This window comes from Hyaena hyaena, unplaced genomic scaffold, assembly GCF_003009895.1.
Source record: "Hyaena hyaena isolate Hyena2069 unplaced genomic scaffold, ASM300989v1 scaffold_689, whole genome shotgun sequence".
Classification (NCBI taxonomy): Eukaryota; Metazoa; Chordata; class Mammalia; order Carnivora; family Hyaenidae; genus Hyaena; species Hyaena hyaena.
Window position 1 is genome coordinate 889888 of NW_024081322.1, and position 22534 is coordinate 912421.

The 22534-nt window shown below is 38.9% G+C and overlaps 1 protein-coding gene across 1 annotated transcript in view; it reads left to right on the plus strand.

Moving 5' to 3' along the window:
- Positions 1-22534, plus strand: part of CUNH4orf45 (chromosome unknown C4orf45 homolog) — a 94157-nt gene that overhangs the window by 50911 nt on the left and 20712 nt on the right. Inside the window, exon 3 of the mRNA XM_039217439.1 lies at positions 187-245. Within this exon, the coding sequence (XP_039073370.1) occupies positions 187-245 (59 nt within the window). The remainder of the gene's footprint in view (positions 1-186; positions 246-22534) is intronic.

Here is a 22534-nt window from a genome sequence, read left to right on the forward strand (position 1 = left end):
TATTGTGCTTCTTGTATTTTTTCCCCTCAATTCACGAATCAAAAGGCTATGTTGTTTTAATTGTATTTACCATTTCTATTTAACTTCCCAGACCGACTTCCTTTTTGACTAGGAATATAGACTGTTAGGCATGTTGGTATCAATTTGCCCTGGAATCAGGTTACATTAGTTTTCTTTCTTTTACAGTGTGGAGAAATAAATCAAGCCGCTATTGATAAAATAGGACACAGATACCAAAATCCATGGTAAGCACATGCTACTCCATTTTAAATTAGTTAATTAGCTAATTAATTGATGTGTTTCTTCCCAAACTAGTAACAAGGTTAATTTTTTTTTTTAACTTTTAAGTATATTGCTGCTTTATTTCTTTTTATTTCAGGTACATTTCTTTGTAAAGCTATGAAGTTTTATTCCTAACAAAAACACAATTCTCATGGTCTATTAAGTTTAATCAAGGGGCAGAAAGAGGGGCAGAACAGGCAGAGAGTAAGCAACTGTTAGAATCTAGTGGAGAAAAAGGGAACCAGCCTGCAGCTATTAAGAGTAGCAAGTGGATGATAAGGTAGAATTAACTATATAAATAATGCTTTCTGTGAAATAGCAACAATATAATCTTTTTTGGTTTAAAGAAAACCCTCATTGCATGCTGTTGGCCTAGAAACCATAATCATGGGTAACCCTGGTTAATAAATGTAATTCTCCTCAAGTCACACATCCGCTTGAATTCATGCTATCTTAAGGCAACTTGAATTAAACATGTCCACCTCAAGGTATGTTAAATTACAGGAAAAGAGCAAAACCTAGGCTTGTCACATATAATTCAGCCTCCTAAGAGGGAAGGGATCAATCCGCATTGCTCTTATAAGACTGCAGATTCAATATGTCTTTGTTATCCTTAGATTTTTGGAGGTGAGAGTTTCTGGAGCCTATTTCACTCATTTTTATTTGTTGAGGGACACAGCTATTATCATGTGCAAAATTAATGAGTTCCAGACTCTTTTGCTCTACAATAGCATACATCACCAAAAAGAGAAAAGCACCTCAAACCCCATGTCAAAAACCTACTAGTTACTACAACACAATCCCAAGACAACAAAAGATCTCATTGGGCAATTCCTGTAACTTACAAAGCAAAGCTTATGTTTAAAGCAATAGAAAAATAGTTTTAATTTATTGCTTGCAAAGCACATGTTCTCATTAAAATATCCACCTTATTTGTTCAGATGACATTGCCAGCGTCTATCAACAAATGCTCTGTCAAATATTTCTAAGCCAAAAACCTCATTAGAGGCCACTGAAAATCAAAGAAACTTCAACAAACTTTGGTGATAGAAGTATGAAAATCTGCTGTATGTATTTAAACATATAAAACTAGTTAGAAAGTATCTGAGAGGGGCACCTGGGCTTGGTTGGTTGGGCATTCGACTCTTGATTTTGGCTCAGGTCATGATCCCAGGGTCATGGGATCAAACCCCATGCTGGGCTCTATGCTCAGCATGGATTCAGCTTAAGATTTTCTCTCTCCCTCTCTCTCTATGCCCTTCTTCTTTACTTGTACACACACTCTCTCTTCTAAAATAATAGTAATAATAAAAAGAAAGTATCTGAGAAATATTGAAGCTTTGACTACTTTCCTTGGATGAAAGAATGTTGGCTATATTCATTTTTAGGGAACATGATATGGATTATGCCAGGTCATGACATGCAAATGTTTATAAGAAAAGACTGTACTTAAGGAATTGTGGATTCAATTGAGAAATTGGAGATTATATATATACTTGTATAAATTACAAAACCAATCTGCATATGTTAAATACCAACTGCATAATGAAGACAATTATAAAATGATAACTAGAAAAGTTTAAAAGTTTTCAAAGTTTATTTTTATCTGAGAGGGAGAGAGAAAGAAGGGGAGGCAGGGGCATGGAGAGAGAGAGTGAGAAAGAGAGAGAGAGAGAGAGAGAGAGAGACTCCTAAGTAGGCTCCATGCTGTCAGCATAGAGCCCTATGTGGGGCTCAATCCCACAAACCATGAGATCACGACCTGAGCCAAAATCAAAAGTCAGATGTTCAACCAACAGAACCTACCCAGGCACCCCTCTCATGCTCCTTAGTAGCTTTTAAACATTACAAATATAATTCATGTTTGTGGCAACAAATCAAACAATACAGAGGTTTACTAAGAAAAAGTTAATATCTGCTCTATTCCATCCAGTTCATGATAAAATACTTCATTACAAAGGATAATTATGGGATATAAACAGAAGATTTGGTTTTTCCAGGAACACTACTGGGACTGAAGGTCACAGAAATATTCACCAAGTAGGTAATTAGTAAGGTGACTTTGGAAAGGTGAGCCTAAGATATTCCTGGCAGAGTGAACAGCAAGAGTAGACTCCAAAGTGGGAAAGAGTAGATCAGATTAGAACCAGTGGGGCTGGACTATGGAGACCAGTGGGGGAGAAGCAAGGTAAGGGTCAGATTTCACAGAGCCTTGTAACTAGGTTAGGGACTTTGGATTATAACTTAAGAACAAAGAGAATTCATTGGACGATTTAAAGTAGAAAGCAACGTTGGGGCACCTGGGTGGCTTAGTCGGTTAAGCGTCCGACTTTTGCTTAGGTCATGATCTCGCGGTTCGTGGGTTCGAGCCCCGTGTCAGGCTCTGTGCTGACTGCCAGCTCAGAGCCTGGAGCCTGTTTCAGAGTCTGTGACTCCCTCTCTCTCTGACCCTCCCCTGCCCACGCTGTCTCTCTCTCTCTCTCTCCTAGAAATAAATAAAAATAAAACATTTAAAATAAAAAATTTAAAAAAAAGTAGAAAGCAACGCAATCTCATTTTTAAGATCACTCTGGAATGTTGTACTGCTGTACAGAGAAAGAATTGAAAGGTGACAATAACTTGTAGGAGGATCAGCAAGGAGACTATTTCATTTTTTACAGGCACATCCTGAGTTTTCAGTATGACTCACAAACAAACCAAAATAAATAGTGGTTATGGAGGCTATGGGGGGAGAGGAAGGATTTGAGTTGAGTTTTCAAGGAAGCGCAGGCTTTAAATAAATGAAAAAAAAGAAGAGGAATAGACGTTATTTGCTATCATCATGGAGAATAAGAATGCATTCAGCACTCTGATGAAGCAGGTTTTAACATTATCTTAATTTTACAAGTGACGAAATTGAACTTCAGAGGTTAAGATCCATGACCAAGGGTCACAGCACAAAATATTTCAGCCAAGTTGACTGGTCCCATTGATCTGGGTTGGGATCTGGGCTTGGACATTTTAAAAGGGCTCTCTGAGTGATTGCAATGTGCAGCCAGGGTTGAGAACTGCTAGTGAAAACTGAAGAAAGAGGGGACTGAGCCTTGGGGAGTTGGGGGGAGCAGGGGGGTGTGCCCACACTGGGGACAAGATGAATGAAAGCTACAGTAAGAGAAAGGGGCCCTGGAGGAAAGGCCGTTGAGACAATACAAGGCTCTAAAGCCAGTGAAGAATTATAAACAGAGGTGTTTAATACAAGGAAATGGAAATCCAAGAAAACAATACCAGACAAATGTTTGGAAGTTATCAGTGGTCTCAGAAAGAGCACTGAAGGAAGGGTAGGATGATTTGAGTCAATACAACCAGCACTAAAGCATTTTTGTCCAAAAAAAAAAAAAAAGAAGAAGAAGAAGGGGAAGAATTTTTGTCTGCTGACATAATGGAGGCAAGTCCACTCTGTTTTTAAGGCCAGAAGTCCAGTAAAGGACAATTAAAGGATTTCCTCCATTCTGAGGCATACTTTTTAAACTTTGGCTTTTTCAAAATCAGGATGTGTTTTATAATAGCTGTTTACAAATGTAGTATACAGATGCGGTGCCTTTTTTTCCCCCTTCCCACATAAAGCTATTATTAAATCAATGGTGTTATACAATTTATTGCATCCTAAAGACCAATAAAGATATACTTTGACAAACATGAAATGAAAACTTGCTCTGTGCCAGGTGCTCAGGATTAAAGAATTAATAAGCAGCATCCTTACTTTCCAAGTCACAAAGAGAGAGAGAGAGAAAGAGAAAGATGTAAACAGAAGATTTTTAAACAATATACATTGATGGAGAACAATTGTAGTAACTGGGTGTGGTTTACCTCTTTTTACCCTTCTGAATTAAAGAAAACATTCTCTTGTTTCAAATATCTTGTTTCTACAGAAACAAGATAATATGACCCAATTGGTTCACTCATTTTCATATGGTCTCTTCTATTTGCAATTGGTGTTTTCCATTATATACAGACAGTATTTCTAATTTCAACAAGAAGGATAAAAAGCACAGATAGGAAACAGAAGAATAGTTTACAATCAAATTAAGAGGTCATAAGAGAATGCCCTGTAAACAGTGAACCAGCAGGGCTTTTCATTTTAAGAAGTTAAGTGAGTTCTGCAGAAGCTGCATGCTGTTACTGAAGATTGTGGGGCAATCTGTTTTCTTCTTCTTTTCCTTACGTTTCACACAGTGCTTGGCATGTATGGGCACTCCATACATATTTGCTGAGTCAGATACAAAAGACAAATCCCAGTTCTTATACTCATAATGGTACAAATTGGTATAGACCAGGTCCAAGAAGCCGGGGGAATTCAAGCCATGAGGGCTTCTTGAGAGATGAAATTTAACCTGGGTTCAGAAGAAAGATTTTAGGAAAATCTCTGGCTGCCTCCTTGGGTGGATTTTTTTATTCATGCAAATGAAAAGACTTGCTGAGGTGATTGTATCAAAAGAATTATTCACAGGTAAATCATTCCAGAAAGGAGCTGCTGACCTGTCTCTGATCTAATGTTGCCTCTTTGCCAACCAGGGCCCATGATATTGGCCACTTATTTGCTAATTTATAGATTTATCTTAGGGATAATGCCATAAGGAACACTTCAGATTCCTGTGGACAGTAGATGGGGGTGGAGGGCGGTTGTCAAGAAGGCTGTAAATTCCAAGGTAAAGCCCGGCAAACATGCTGTTCACCATGAAAAGAAGAGCAGCATGAGTTTTAAAGGATCAGAAATAACGACAACCTTCTCTATCTTTTCAATTACTTGAGAGTCACAGAGACACAACTCTTTTCAGAATGTTGACTCTCCCGATCTGTTTTCTTATTGTCTGCCTTTTCGTAATGACAGGATTTGCTAGTCAGCACCATCCTCAAGAGGTACACAGCATGGCATCATGGAAAGAGTGCTGAGTTGAAATTCAAGAAAGCTGGTCTTGCTAGGAATTTATCCCTCCCAAGGAAATAATAAAGGAGACCACAAAGGTTTAGCTAAAAGGAAGTCCAACAGTGTTTGCAGTAATACAAAGTCAGAAATAACCTAACATCTTCCAGATAGGGGATTGTGAACAGTTATAAAGCAGCAACACAGTGATTAAAAGCCTGGGCTCTGAAGACAGACTTCCTAAGTTCAAGTCTTAGCTTTAACACCTATTAGCTGTGATACCTTGGAAAAATTATTTAAATTATTTATGCCTCAATTTCCTAATTTACATAATGATGGTAGCAGAATCTACTCCATTGGGTTACTGTATAGATATGATGTTACATACAGAGCACTTACAATAACACTTGTGGGGGTGCCTGGCTAACTCAGTTGGTAGAGCATGAGACTCTTGTTCTCAGGGTTGTGAGTTTGAGCCCACATTGTGTGCAGAGATTACTTAAAAATAAAATCTGAAAAATATAAAATAACACTTCATACATGCCAAGTACTCAGTAAATAGTGTGACCATGTAACTTATCACTCAAAACAGGATACTTTTGAGAGTAAAACAGAAAACTAATCAAATGGGTCACCTGAACAAATCTGGCCACTCTATTAATAAATGACATGAATAAATAAATTAAATAAATTAAATAAATGAAGTACATTGAATTAATGTAGCAAATGCATTTATTAGAATTCCTATTGTATATATTGTCAGCTAAAAACAAACAGGATAGAGATTTAGTATGTATATAAAATTCCATCCTGTATAGCTCAGTTAATCTCCTGAAAGTAGAACAAAAAGTCCAAGAGATGGAAAAGAAAAAATGGAAATATATGAAAATAAGAAATAAATTAAAAGCAAATTAGTTGAATAACTGCCCAATAAGAGATCTAGAAAGAGACCAGAAAAAAAAACAGAAAGAAATCAATAATACAAGAAAATTTCTCCGAAGAGAATAATATGAATTTCCAAATTGAAAGTTTCCATCAAAGCCAAATTTAAAAAATCCAGAACAAAACAAAATATATCAAGTCATGTCACGTGAAACTTGGTTATCATTGTAGGGATGAAGAGACCATTTTAAACCCGTGGAGAGGACAAACAGGATATATACAAATGATCAGGAGTCAATAAGTTATCAGACTTCTTGACAGCGATACCAAACTCTAAAAGACAATGGGATAATGCCTTCCACATCTGACAGGAAGTGACTTTCAAGCTAGAATACTATACCCAGCCAAACAATCAAGAAGGAAGGTAGAAAAAAGATATTCTCGAGCACCTGGGTGGCTCAGTCAGTTAAGCTTCTGACTCTTGATTGTGGCTCAGGTCATGATCTCCTGGTTCTGGGTTCCAGCCCCCCACCTCAACCCCCCCGTCGGGCTCTGCGATGACAGGGTGGAGCATACTTGGGATTCTGTCTCCCTCTCTCTCTTTGCCCCTTCCCTGCTCTTGCACTCTCTCTCTCAAAATAAATAAATAAACATTAAAAAAGAAAAAAAAAAACACTTTCAGGCAAATATGTACTAAAAATAAATGCACCTCAAAGCATTCTGGACCAGGAAGCAACTGGAAAATATTATCTAGCAAGACAATGGGGGTGTAAGTCAAGAAAAGACAAAAGAAGACAATGCAAGAAACAGAAGACTCAATGCAAGAAACAAATTTCCTTTGATAGGCAAAGAGAATTCTCAAGGTGGTGTTAAAGGAACATACCAGGAATATGGCTATATGGGGCACAGGGATCTATGAAATCAGATAGGAATAAAACAAATGGGGGCTTCAGAGAGAGCATTTATTGTATACAAATATTGTGTTAAGTTCCAAAAGAACTAAATGAGCTAAAGAGTGGTTGCTTTTAGAGAAGAGAACATTGGGTAAGGAAGCAGGGAGAGAAAAGGAGCTTTGTTTTTACTATGAGCTTTTCAGTACTATTTATATGTATGATGTACCTATACCTAAATTACTTCTTTAAAATTGAAAAAACTTAGCACCGCATTATGTACAGTGTACAAACATTTTATTTTGATAAAAATAACAGTTAATCAGTATAGTCGACTAGAATTTTAGTAGTTTGGGCTCCTAAGTTGAAAAACTTTCTGTCTAAAACTAGAACTTTTGGTATTAAACAAATATTCACTGACCTGAATAAACAGGGCTTTCTGTTGATTCAGAAAGGTGTAACATGTGCTTGTATCTGGCATTAGTGAGAGGGTGTGTAGAAAATTGCTTGTTTTATTCCATAATCAAATACTGCCAAAACCAGATGTTAAACTAGCACAGACTTAATGACAGCCACTATTTTAAAATATATTGGAATATAAATGTGTGCCTTTTTTCTTGGAGCTGTTTTCCTCAAAACAGCCATAAATCTTGACAGCTTTCTATTTTTAAGGCTGTCAGTGCTTGGCCCATTGGAGGATTTCCATTGAGTGTTAAGTAGCAATATTCGGCAACTTTTGAGATAGATCATCAGCACCTGCTTCTATTTCGGCCTTTTTGATCCATTACCTAAAAGCTGCCTTTGCACTTCCTTCCACCAAGCCTCCTCCCCTTCAGCCTCTTCTTCAGTTGGGGTGGGGGGGGGGAGGCTCTCATTGAAGCTGCAGGTGTTGTTAGGTCAGCACAGAACCCCCACAGCTGTCACCGCTATAGCGCCACATAAATAGCAGGTCCCATTTACGTATTCAATAAATGTCCAACGGCCAGCCGTGTGCCAGGCACAGTGCTGGGTCTGGGGGTTCCGTATGAACACAACATATTTCTTGCCGTCTCTACATTCTATCAGGAAGGCAGGGCAGAAACAACCTAATACACTACAGATAATTTAATTGCAGGATGTGCCATAGGGAGAATTGCAGGATGCATGTAAATGTTTCTTGTGGAATGAATTAATATTCCTCATCACAGGACGGAGCACTCACAGCAAAAGGGCAAAATGCAACCATTTTGGAAAATCTAGTGTTTTTGCAAGAAAAGTGAGCCAAAGAAAGGAAGGTGCTGTTACTCTTAAGAGGAAACTTACTAGGCTATCACTTGATGCCCAGGTGTTCATTTCAGAACGTGGCTCTTCACCACGCATTATTCTCCATATAATTTATGAAAGATATGGGTGTCTGAAGTGTGTAAGAAAGAGGCACTGTCAATTCCCTGACCTATCATCTAGAATTTCTCAGCATTTCAGATATCAGAACTGTAGCTCTTAGAGTCTGGTCAGAAGACCACGGTTACTGAGAGAGCAGCTGCTAAGTCTAACAACATGGTTTATGGCAATGAAATTCAAGCATGGCTTGCAAACTAATAGTAAACAGATGAGCTAAAATTTTAGGCCCAGGCAAATAGGTTTATGTACTGAAAAGAGTACAGAAAAACAAGGATGAGTTGTTACAAGTGTTCGGCATGTTTTTATTTCACTATTACCTACTCAGTTTGGTAAAGCCGCAAACATACCATGATTGTGGTAATTACAAGCATTCTTACATCACCAACATTTATATAAATGCTTTACAAGAGATCAGTAGTATAACTTAGCTAATATCTGTATCACCCGGATGAAGAAACAGAATAATAATCACTCAGCCCATTTAATGTGCATTACTATCATTTCTGCTTATCATTATTTCCTTTACTTTTTTATAAGCCCACTCATAATTTTAGGCTTCTGTAACTGGAAGAGCAAGATTTTGAAAATGGACAGGGTTGGGATTAATTCTCTCATCTCACACAATAAGATTGTGGATCTTATATTGTCATAAATGTAGATGCTCTCTGAACCTCAGTTTCAAGGAAAAAGGGGATTGATAATCTATCTCATAAGGTTGTCCTGAGGATGAAGAGTATTACAGTGTGTGTAAAGTACCCAGCATGGATACGACACACAAAAGGTTAGTTCCCTTCCCTTTTAACAAAGTCTCAAAATGACCACAGGATTAGTCACTTTAAGCCTTTCTATTCATTTTTGAAAACTATCACCTCAAAATTAGTTCTTTCATTTTAGTTTTTTTTTTAATGTTTATTTTTGAGAGAGAGAGAGAGATAGAGAGAGACAGAGCATGAGCGGGGGAGGGACCGAGAGAGAGGGAAACACGGAATCCAAGGCAGGCTCCAGGCTCTGAGCTGTCAGCACAGAGCCCGACATGGGACTCAATTCACAAACTTCGAGATCATGCCCGAGCCTAAATCTGATACTTAACTGACTGAGCCACCTAGGCACCCAAAATTGATTAATTCTAATTTTATTCTCTTCCATAAAATCTGTCAATGAGTACTAGACTGTTTTAAGAGATATTTGCTTTCTGCTTTAAAAAAAAAAAAAAAAGTGATCATTGGGGCGAATTGGTGGCTCAGTCACTTAAGCATCCAACTCTTGGTTTTGACTCAGGCCATGATTTTGTGGTTCATGGGTTCCAGCCCCACGTTGGATTCTGTGCTGTAAAGAGCCTGCTTGGGATCCCCTCTTTCCTTTGCTCTCTGCCCCTTCCCTGCTTGTGCTCTCTTTCTCTCAAAATAAATAAATAAACTTAACTTTTTAAATAAAAAAAGGATCATTAAAATTTTCTTCCATCTTCCTGGGAGGAGATCAAACAGTTTCAAAGAATTTGATTTTGGAAAAACTTCAGCTTTTTGTAGTGGTTAATTTAGTATCTGTGGCATATCATTTCTCATCAATGTCAGCACTAGGCCTATGACTGGTGCATGTCCCCAAACATTTATTGAGCACAGTGATGGGGAAGTCACCTACAGTACTCAGATGTGCTATTTAAAGACCAAAAGCAAAACCAAAAAAAAAAAAAAAAAAAGTGATAAAAATCCACAAGAGTCCTTGTAGCGGGGATGTTTTGAAATTATTCATAATCAGAAGAATAGCTCTTGCTCAACATGAATTTTATTCCAAATTAAATAGTCTCCTTGATATTCAAAGAGGAAATACCCTTTTCTGACTACTTTGTTTTACAGCCTTTAATTGGACCACTCATTTATTGAGTAAATAAATCAATAAATATGTTTGGGGCGCTGTTCCTTTCCATCAAACAGCTCACAGTGTAGTGTGGGAAATAGACATACAGATAATTTGGAAACATGGCCAGAACAATGCTATAGCCACACAGGGGTATTGTGCATATATCCCAGCACAGGGGTGAGGAGAGGCATTACAGAAGGCTTTCTGTGGAAGAGTGTGAAAAGGTGAGGTTAGGTAAAAGAGGATGAGTAGCGATGCAGGGAAGGAGTGTTTTCAGAAGAGCAGACATCAGTAATAGACATTCAGCAGTCATAAATAACATCGATGGAGGCATAAATGCTTCAGTGTTCTTGGGTCCCACAGTGTAATGAATGGGGGGGGGGACAGGGAAACCCAGAATTGTAGTCAGGAGTTAGACTATGAAGAGTTCATTTTTTTAAGTTTGTATTTAAATTCCAGTTAGTTAAGATACAGTATATTAGTTTCAAGAGTTCACTCTTGAGTTCTGACTTTTAGAGGCTGGAGAACTTCAAGAAGAAACTTAAATTTTATCCATCTATCCTTTCTACAACAGTACTCGAAGTGGTAAAGTCATGTTTAGATTTTGGATAGGGGATGGATATGAGGGGGCATTACTGGAGACAGGGAAGAATGGTCAAGAGTCTGTTAGGCCCAGGAGAATGATGGCAATCTGCAGGGATGGGAGTCAAGATGGAGAGTAGGGAACCAATTCCAGAATTAAAAAGGATGAAAATTGTCAAGACTTAGGTATCAGGTGAAGAAGATAAAAATAATGCTAGAGGCAGTGACCACTCCCAATTTCTAGTTTGAGTGAATAATTTTTATTTGAGAGAGAGAGACAGAGAGAGAGAAGTAATCTTAAGCAGGCTCCATGCTCAGTGTGGAGCCTATCGCCGGGCTTGATCCCATGACCCTGAGCTGAAACCAAGAGTCAGACACTCAGCCAACTAAGCCACCTACAGGAACCTCATGAATGATTCGATAGTGGACCAACTCAGAATAGGCACAGAAGGAGCATCTCCATTAACGGGAAGAAGGTGAGGAGATGCTAAGTTCAGGTGACTGAGAAGTTCCAGTGGGACATCCAGTAAGAGGCAGATGGATAAATATATGAAACTAGTTGAAAGAACTGTGCTGAGGAGTTCTTTCTGTCATCATAATTATGTTGTATCTGAAAATACATGGGTGGATGAGAGGAGAGAAAACCAGAGGAATAAAGACAGAATTGTAGGGAATTCAAACTCTGTTTGAAAAAGGAGAGGAACCATGAAAGAAGACCTGAAAGAAACAAAGCACAACCAGGAGAATCAGATGTCCAAAGTGAAATAAGATGTGGATTGAACAATGTCCGCTGAAGAAAGTAGACAGGAAGTCGTCAGAGACCATGGTGAGACCAGAACAAATAAAACAATTTGGGAGAATGGCAAGAAGACAGGGAGGGAAGCTCAAATAGTTGTGAGGGGGGGTGAGGTATGAATGGGAGATGAAATGGAGTCAACAAGTACAAGGCACAGTTTTGGAGAATTCAGATGAGAAAAGAAGAAAATATTAAATAGTAACTAGAGGAGGTGAGGGGCCAAGTGTAGGCTTTTTTAGGACAGGAGAAATGTTATCCTAGAGAAGGCTTCAGTGCTTCGGAGCAATATTCTTGGGTGAGTGGTGATGCAACTGTGGGTTTAAAATGGCCCAGGTCAGTGTGGAGACCTCAGATGAGGAGAAAAACTCCCCCAATCCCAGAGACTGATAGGAAGGAGATAGGATTTCCTCAACTGTATAGGTGGGGATGTTCTTGTACATGTAAATGTGGTGGCAGTGGCTGAATGAGTGTAGAACTGATGGCCTCAGTGTTCTCCATGGAGTCTTCTTTGTGTGTAGATTTTTTTTATGGTGATTAAATATACATAATGTAAAATACTATTTTAATCATCCTTAAGTGTACAGTTCAATGGTCCATGAAGTGTTGTGCAAACCCCTGTCCTCAAGGACCAATGAAAGTAGTGGGAATGAGATATGAGCAGGAGTCTTGAGGAAATAAGGAAGGTCTAGGACAGCTGTTGAAGACGTCCACTAAGGAGAAGTAAAAAGCTTGCTGTTCTGTAGAGTAGTGAAGGCTCACCAGAGGTTGGGCACCACACATCTATGTGAGCAAGGATATCCAGTGTCCCATGGAAGACTAATCTGCCTTGACGTAGGAGCCAAGAAAAACTGGAGTTGGGGCAACTACTCACATTTTGGAAAAGGCAAATTATATCTATACCTCATAACATACAATAAGATAAATTCTAGATGGACCAAACAATTAACTACTTTAAAAGTGAAATGATGTAGAACAAAGTATACAGGAATGTTCATATTATGTTTACATTGTCAGAGGGTACAGACATCAGGCTGTAGCGTTAAGCCACAGTCAAGAGTTTAAGAGCGTACTGTTCATTACTTTACCTTTGAATGTTGCCTCATACTTATAATAGGATCCTCAAGAGCATCTTGTGGTTATACTAAAATATTAGAATTCAATTTTCAATAGTATCATGCCTGTTTCTTATTCCATCCAAACTGCGGACAAGTAGAGTGCTAAGGAAATAGAATTCCTGCCCTCAAAAAATTCTCATATAGGGTGAAGAGATCCATAAGCAGATAATTATACTAGAGTATATTAGGATACAGTGATAGAATATCAAGTCAGTCGATATTTATTGATTACCTATTTGTGCCTGACTAGGTCTGGTACTGTGTTATACTGTGTTTATACATTAACAAAGTGAAAAAATGATGTGCAATGGCTTTTACAATAGGGAGTATTTTAGAGGGTGTGACAAAAACATGTATCTGGGGTATGAGACTTTGAGGGAGGATCAGGAAGTCTCCCTAAGGTCCCCTGAGCTTGAAGGATGGGTTGAAATTAGCTTCCAGAACTGCTGTTTTAAGATCCCAAGATGCTATCACTTTAGAGACGGCACTTCTCATGTTCAGATACATTACCTTGAAGCACATTCCCACATATTTGACAAAAACTTTTCACTTCTGGCCTCCAGAGCAATGTGTAAAGATGGTAGGGTTTTTACAGAAAGCTGCAGCTTGCTTTCTGTCTCGCAGCCTAAAGGCTACCTCATTAAAATTCAAAGATGAATTATGTGGTGGGTGGCAGAACAAATGTTTTCTTCACTGAGCAGAGCTAAGGCCTTCAAGACGATTTCCCCCTGAATCGAAGGCACTCTTCACAGCTGCTCAGTAGGACATGATTCAGGCTTCACCTCCTCCTTCAAATCGATCAAAGACACAGCCAACCCTGATTTTTTTGTTTTTGTTTTCTTGAGGGTTTTTTTGTTTTGTTTTTTTGGTTTTTTTTTTTTTTTTGGTTATTAGATGCGTATGGTAAGAAGAAAGAATAAGAAAGAATAGGAAAACAATACTGGTTCCACACTTGGTTTGACTTTGGAACCATGTACATATCTTACAGGTAAGACATGTATGTTACCTTATATCTTCCCTTTAACATATAAAATAATTTAAATATAAAATTAAAAAAAAAACTGGATGTGTACCCAGGTGATGATTAACCTACAGGAAGGAAATATCCCAAGGGACTTGAAAGCGTCCTAGTTTCAATACAAATCCCTGGCGGGCTATACCCTAAGAACAAAAAGAACTGCAATAAGCTTGGGAGAAGTGTTGGTCGTGTCGCTCAGACTCTGTTGTGGGTGTATTGTGGGATAAAGCAAATGAGGAAGAATGTGATGTTCTTATTCAGTCATTCCTGGTTTGGTTAATTACCAGGATGCATGGAGTGGGAGAAAGGAAATACAGATGTTAAGATAAAAGAGCTGAAAATCAAACCCAGAATGGGATTGGAAGCTATATATGTGCACATATGTACGACTGTATGTGTTTATATTTACATGGCTCGATTTGCTATGATGTCCTAGACATAGGAACCAACTCAGTAGCTGTGAGCTCTCCTACTACCCAGATTCTACTCTTCGTTTATTTATTTACTTATTTTTAAGTAAGATCCACACCTAACATAGGGCTTGAACTCCTAATGCTAAGATAAAGAGTCGCATGTTCTACCAAATGAGCCAGCAAGGTACCCCCAGATTCTATTCTTCAAATACTTCTTCCACTAAAAGGAAGGGCTTTTGGAGAAATGGTTGATTTTGGATCTGGAGAAGGAAATGGAAAACACAGGTGTGGTACATCATGCCATACCAGATGAGGAAGCTACCCAAAACTGCTACAGTTGTGTCTAACGGACCTTGGACCAAACTTGAAGAGAATTCCATAAGCCAAAAATAGGATAATTTTAAGAAAATGGTAATAACCACAATGGATTAATTTATATTATATGTACATATACATACACATGAACATCTATGAGTTTCTAATGGCTACTTTAAAAGCCACAACAGAGACACTTGGATGGCTCAATGGGTTAAGCATTTGACTCTTGATTTTGGCTCAGGTCATAATCTCACGGTTTGTGGGACTGAGCCCCAAGTCACACTCTGTGCTAACACAGAGTCTGCTTGGGATTCTCTCTTACACTCTTTCTCTGTCCCTCTCCCCATTGAAAACATTTTTGTTTGGAGAGAGAGAGAAACAGAGTATGAGCAGGGGAGGGGCAGAGAGAGAGGAAGACACAGAACCTGAAGCAGGCTCCAGGCTCTGAGCTGTCAGCATGGAGCCTGACATGGGTCTCAAACTCACAAGCCACGAGATCATGACCTCACCCAAAGTCAGACACTCAATTGACTGTGCCTCCCCCCAATGTTTTTTAAAAAACATATGATAAACTGGCCACATTGGAGGATTCCAAAAAATCAACTTATTATTTTTAAAATGGGTAAATAAAAGGAAATAATCAAATATTAATCTTGACTTTCTAATATTAACTGTACCACTGCAAACCAAATAGAAGATGAGATAATTTTTAAATAAGCAATGTAATCTAGCTAATAAAGAAGGAATAACAGAATTAGGACATCATGACTTTGCAAACTCTAATAAATTAATGAATCTAGGCACTGATTATCAATGGCTACCAAAACTACAAAAGAGAAACAGTCAGATATTAAGTACCTCTTCATGGAAGAGCATACCACCACCTAGAAAGTTATTATGCTGAACTGGGTCCCCCCCGTCAAAAAAATTCATATGTTGAAGACTTAACCACTAGTACCTCAGAATGTGACTGTATTTGGAGACAGGGCCTTCAAAGAGGGGTTTGTTTGTTTATTTATTTATTTTAATGTTTATTTATTAATTTTGAAAGGAAAAAAGAGAGCATGTGGGGGAGGGACAAAGAGAGGAAAAGAGAGAATCCCAAGCAGACTCCATGCTGTCAGCACAGAGCTCAACATGGAGCTCAATCCCACCAACTGGGAGATCATGACCTGAGACAAAATCAAGATTTGGGTGTTTAACTGACTGAGCCACACAGGCATCCCTTAAAGAGGTATTTAAATTAAAATAAGGCCATTGGGTTAGTCCCTAATCCAATATGACAGATGTCCTTATAGGAGGCGATTTGAACACAAACACATACACACACAGGGAAGATCACATGAAGACACAGGGAGATGACAGCCATCAACAAGTCAAGGAGAGAGGCCTTAGAAGACAAACTGCCAACACCATGATCTTAGACGTCTAGCCTCCAGAATAGTGAGAAAATATATTTCTATTGTTTTAGCCACCCAGTCTGTGGTACTTTGTGATAGAAGTTTGTTTTAGCAAATTAATACAGTAGTCTTGCCCCTAAAACCCAACATAACTTAGATCAAACCTCTAAATTCAACCAACAATGTACAGGAAATAAGCTGGCAGCAGAAAATATTGAATGACATCATGAAGATGTCAGAAAAATGTATTGTGAGAAGTTTCATAGGACATGTGGCCCAGTCTCTTCAACAAATTAATACCAAAAAAGAGAGGAGAAGAGATAGAAGAAGGTGAGGAGAAGTCTAGAAGGAGGAAGAAAAAAGAGATGAAACAGAACCTATGGATTAAAAGAAACTTAAAAGATTTATCAACCAATTGAAGGTGTCAAGCTTATTCAGATTCTGTTAAAAACATAGAAACAGAGGCAACTAAAACTATGAATGCTGAATATATGGTGAAATTGTTTTTAAAAAAGAAACTTAAAAAAAATTTAAAACTTATTTATTTTTGAGAGAGAGAAACGTGAGTTGGGGAGGGACAGAGAGACAGGGAGACACAGAATCTGAAGCAGGTTCCAGGCTCTGAGCTGTCAGCACAGAGCCCCACACAGGTCTTACACTCACAAGCCATGTATGCTTAACCAACTGAGCTTCCCAGGCACTCAAGAAAAAGAGTGTTTACATTGTTGAGAGTCATACCAGAAAGATATGATGTCTTGGAGGGGGACGACTAGTAAGTAGGATAGAAAGGAAATAAGATTGGCTATAAATTAAAGTGTTTAAAGCTGGGTGATGGGTACCTAGGGATCCTCCAACTATTTTGTCTACTTTTATGTGTATAATATTCAAATCTCCAAGGTAACTAAAATGAAATTGTCTCAACTTTATCCTTAGTTAATGAAGGTCAAGATTCACCATCTGGATAGATAAACTTGTCCAAAACTAAATTGAGTCAATACTGTTACAGTCTTCCAACTACCCTTCATTTGGATTGCTGCCAAGCAGCTGAAATAAATGCTGCTCTCCTTCCTTCCCCTTGTGATTCTCTAATACTCACATGAAAAAGTAAGTGGTGGCCAGGAAGCACCACCATGAAGAGAAGCTCAGGACTTGATATTTCAGAAGTCCTTAGCTCCCGAAATTGGCAGAACTTCCTGAGTGTCATATGTAAAATCTGCCGTCTCTCTGGCAACATTAGGAATTATGTTCCACTTTCCTAATAGGTGACCCCAGTCAATCCAACATGCTGTCATTTCTGGTAAGATTTTGGACAGCTGCCTCTGAGGCTTTGTGCTCGAGAGATAGTCACTTCATATAAATCATTTTAAAATGCTGAATAAGAGTCAGTAAACACCTCTGTGTACTTCTTCACTGTGGATGCACTCTCGGCAGCAGGAGCCTTGTGGAGTATGCTGTTCTGCACAGGAAGACAACGTGTTTGATTTCGATTGCATAACCCTTGGAGCTAGAAGCCCAGCTGGCACCCAGAAGGGCAACCAGCAACGTGCTGGTGACATCACTGTGGCAAGGACAGCATTTTTCACATTCTGGAGCTCGAAGAAGGCAATCTGGCAAAGTAATGAAAAAGTGTTCACTTAGGGTAATGTGAAATCTTTCTCGTTTAAATTAATTCTTTACTTCCACATAGTGGTAGAATATTTAACAAGCCTTTTGAATAAAGTGGCTTTGTTTCCTATGAAATAACACAATAAATCAAACCAAAACAATCGCAATCCGAGGCCTGAAGCATATGGTGTGTGTAATTTTACAGAATTGCACAAGCCTTTGATGCTCTCCTTCTAGAAGAAAGCCTGAGAGTGGGCTTTTTCTACTTAAAAGAAAAATATTCTTACCGTTTGCGATCTCTGTCTTTTAAAAATAGCTTTTAAGCAATATTCTTATGTTGGAAATATGCTGGCAGTTTGGGGAGACTTCTCTTGTGTTTCCCCAAACACTTCTTTGGGAAGCAATTTCATTTTTATCCTTGAGACAGTATATGTTTCATACTAATGTGAATTACACAGTTCTGTTTATACATTTAAATAATCCTATCTGCTTTAGCAAAATAGTTCGTGCCCATAGATATGGAAACCCGTTTAATAAATTTGTTTTCGAATTTTTAATGACATACAACTGGTCATAGGCATTTTTGTTACTTGGGGAAGAAGGGCACTATTAAAGATGAATAAAAGATTCGGGGCGCCTGGGTGGTTTAGTCGGTTAAGCTTCTGACTTCGGCTCAGGTCATGATCTCACGATTCGTGGGCTCAAGCCCTGTGTCGGACTCTGTGCTGACAGCCAGCTCAGAGCCTGGAACCTGTTTCAGTCTGTGACTCCCTCTCTCTCTGACCCTCCCCTGTTCACGCTGCCTCTCTCTCTCTCTCAGAAATAAATAAAATATTTAAAAATTTAAAAAAAAGAATAAAAGATTCAAACAAATATAAAAACTTATCACCTACATTTCATCATGAATGATGAACTTTATCACCAAGTGTATTGTAGTCAAATAACCTCTTAGTAACCATTTCATTCATTCAGGTACAGCAGTTAATAAGCAATTGTTTATTCATATACTAAAGTCTTTGCCCTTTTCTCAGGTGTCCCTTTTACATGGACTGTCAGCTTTCTGTACAGTCTCCCAGGGGACCTGCTACAGTACCAAACACATACGAGGTGTTTGGTCAATAAACTCTAGCTAAGAAAATTAATAACTAATAAACTCTAGTTGTCGGGTTGTCTAAAGACAGGATCAGCATATAGATAGCTCTGGACCTTTGATGCTATAAATTACTCCAAATTGTCCTAATCATTCAGCTGAATATTACTTTTGACATTTACCTTAAATAGGTTAAGACACGACTCAGAGGTAGCACCTCAATTTTCCCAGTATCCTGAAGACAGAACGTTAAACAAGTTAGCATGACATATGCCTTCCAGATAAATCTTGATAAGCTCCTTTGGATATGAATTACTACAAATTAGCTTCTTTTTCAAGCCTCTTTCTCTTTCCACTCAGTAGGAATCTCCTGGGCAACAACGAACCTCAGATAAATTCTATTGACATTAAATTCTTCTCTATGAATAATTGCTAAGTATAATTGCACACTCATTTTGTTTGTCCAAATAGGAAATATCCAGAAAATATGTTTTTAATCATCTCTGTGACAGCTGTTGATCTAGGATCAAGTATTATCCAAGAGGATTAAGATTATGTCTTTTGAAAACAAGACACAACATCATCTTGCATGATTCTATAGCAGCAGGGAAAGAAGGAAGAGCAATGTATAAGCAATAAAGTTGAACTTAACTAAGCGAGGACATGGCTAAGGCTGACATGCAGGACCCTAGTTTCCTCAGTTCTTCCTTTGTGGTACCGCCCCTTCAAGATGTATTCTCTCAGGAAGGGCCAGGTAATAACGCTTTATAGTACTTCTCCCTGACTGGGTGCACTGGAAGTCTGGTCTCTGGGTGTGGAATAAAAGGAAAGAAACAGCCAGGGAGAGTCTAAGGGAGCATTTTCTCGGGCAGCTGGTGTCTCTGGAATCATACGACATATGTGACTGCCTATGTCAGCAGCAACACCCACTCCATCTATGGAGGAGGCCAATTAAACAGGAAAAATACAATGAAAAACATCTTTAATGCTCTACTGGTAATTCCTTGGCAGATTCTGACTTGAGGTGGAGACCACACCAGAAATTCAGAAAGATCTTTAAAAAACAGGGGTCTTATTTTCTTGCAAATGTTCCAAAGAGAAAATAAGAGAGAGAGAAATCCTGTTCTCCCAGAAAGCACAGATCCTGCCAAATGATTTCTAAATGTGTTTCTCAAAAATTTCCATGTGCCCTCAATGGCTGTTGAGTACTTCTGGAAATGGAAAGAGCAGAAATCAATGACCCTGTGAAAAAGCAAACATTTAAGGGAAGTAGCCTGTGGAGAAAATAGGTAGTCACGCTTTTCAGTCACCATACAGATACAGCACCAGTCTCTCCACAGGCCAGATATACACAGTTACATCATTTTATGATGCTGCAGGGAAAATGCTGAGGCCCGAAGGGGAAGTTTCCATATATTTCGCTATTTGAAACTCAAGTGAATAACTGTTTCTGGGTCTATATTAGACAACCAGACTGACTCACTGGAACCGAAACAGTTAGTATTTTGTTTCTTTAACCGTGAAATCCAGAAGACCGTAATTTTACCACTTATTAGGACTATTTTTAGCCAACCAGAGGGAATCCAAAAGATGTCCAAATAGTGGAAAAAGCTTTGCTCCTGGGAAAGACTGATGCTGGGTGGTCAAGCTCTGGAATAACCAGCTACTTTGATCGGTTTAAGGAAACATATTAATTCAAGCTGGTTATTTCGCCAGCATACTGAGAGTTCATTGAATCGTTGGGTCATGAATCAAAGCGGCTGCCCCAGAGTCTCCTATGGGTCCAACTCTAGTTATAAAAGGTGGGAACCCCAAAGACCTAGCAGAGCACCACCTCCAGCAGAGTCCTGTTCTCAGCTACCCAGAGTGTTTTCTCTGGCGGAGGCGTCTCAATGAAAGTTGTTTGTCCCATCGGTTTTAGACAGTTACATAAGCGAGGCCCAGCCAGTCACTTCTTAACTTAGCACTGAAATCTATTTTATCTTCTCAGCCCCTTTCTCTGCTGTCCAGGCTGCTAGGAAATTTTTGGTCATTTCCCAAGTAACCAACAATTTTTAAGGCAAACTCAGACGTGTGTTATTATGAAAATAATACATGCTCCCGTTTTTAAAAATTCAAATAGCAAAAGAGAGAGTATGAATTTAAAAAGAATTCCATGTAACTCCAAACCCTCCATCATGGACCGTCACAGACCTTTTCATTGGAGGTAACTACAAGGCAATTTTTTTTTTTTTGGTATCTTTTTAGAAGCAAGCGAAGTGGACTAAAATCATGTTCTGGGTCAGGAACTCTGTTAGACATTGGAAACACAAAAAAGTAAGAAACGGTTCCTTCCCTTTACTGACAGATTTACTGAGAGTGAGAGTCACCATGACGACACCAGTATAATAGGCATACAACATAGTATGGGGAACAATCATGGAGGGCATGATTGTGGCCCACTGTTGAAGGTCAGGCAGCTACTCAGGAATGCTTTGTAGGAGACGTAACACGAGTGTGTTATGAAGGCCGCATGGGAAATCAAAAGGAGAACGTGGAAGTGGAGCGAGGAAAGGAACCCCAACCGTAAGGAACTGCATAAGCAAAGGCATGATGTGTTGAGGAAATGACTGGTAGTCTGGGGTGGCTAAAGCAGGGTACTGGTTTAGGGATGTGGGGGGAAGCAGGCGAGACTGGAACTGCAGGATGGAGGCCAGATTGTGTACTGTTTCACACGTCACACTAAAGATTTTGTGCTTAATTCTGGAGGCAACAAACTGTTGTTTTTATGTTTTTAAGTAAGAAAGTGATATAATCAAATCTGTGTGTTAGAACGAATACCTGGCACATACTGGGTGTAGAAAACTGTTTGTTGAATGGATGGAGCAGAGAAAGGGGAGACTGAAGGAAGGCAGTGATATTGCAATCATCACAATGAAGGGAGCCAGAATTATGGAGCTGGGCATGGCGAGATGGTTTAGAGAAAGACTCAGTGAGACGTGGCAACCATTAAATGTGGAAGAATGGAAGTGATGTAAAAGTCAAAGGTGATTCTGATGGTCTCTTGTGGGTGGCTGTGTATACGGGTATGTCATTGATCAAAATTGGGAACATGGGAAGGAGAGGGTATTTGAGGGAGGAGAGGAAGTGGGGAAATGGGGAAATGAGGTGAGAGGCAATCAATGGCCAACACTTCATTGAATTTTTACCACTGGCCAGATACTGTTAGGAGTACTTTGTAAGTATTAACTCATGTAACTCTCATAAAGAGTAGTACCATAATATTATCCCCATTTTACAGATGAGATCACCTAAGTTTAGAATCCAACAACTCTGAGTTCACATCCCAGCTCTACTGCTTTTTACTGTTTGATCTTGGATAAATTGCTGAATCAACCTAACCTCAGATGTAAAAAGCAGAAAATGATATCTACCATATGGAATTATTATAAAAATTAGAGGTAATACATATCAAGCAACTAGCATAATGTCTGGAAGCTCATGTATCTTAATGAATGCTAGAAATTATTACTAGTGATGAAATATCCTGGTACTGTGATCAGTAAGAAGCTTGGAATTTGTGTTTAAAGTATAGAGGTGAAATTAGAAATTTTAGACATCAGTATATTGATGCTGTTTGGATCACTGGATGTAAATGCTATTTCCTGGTTTGGAGATGGGTGGTAGCCCACCAAGAGATGAGAATCAAGGACAGAATTCTGGGGGATACCAATGGTATAGAAGCAAAAAGAGTAAGAGATTCTTCTAAAAGAATGTAGATGAACTAATATAAGAGGAGAAGCCTAAAGCGAAGAGCTTTGGAAGCCCAAGTGGAAAAGAGGGAGGAGGACAATGTCAACAACTGCAAATGCTTCTGGGAAATCATACTAGAAAGACTGAAAAGAGATGGTTTGCTCTGGCAGATGGAAAGGAGGCTGCTGTTGGCTGAGGTAAGAATCAGCACAATGAAGTAATGGCAACAGAAAGCAGAAGGCAGTATATGGAGGAGGTGCAAATGAAGAAGTGG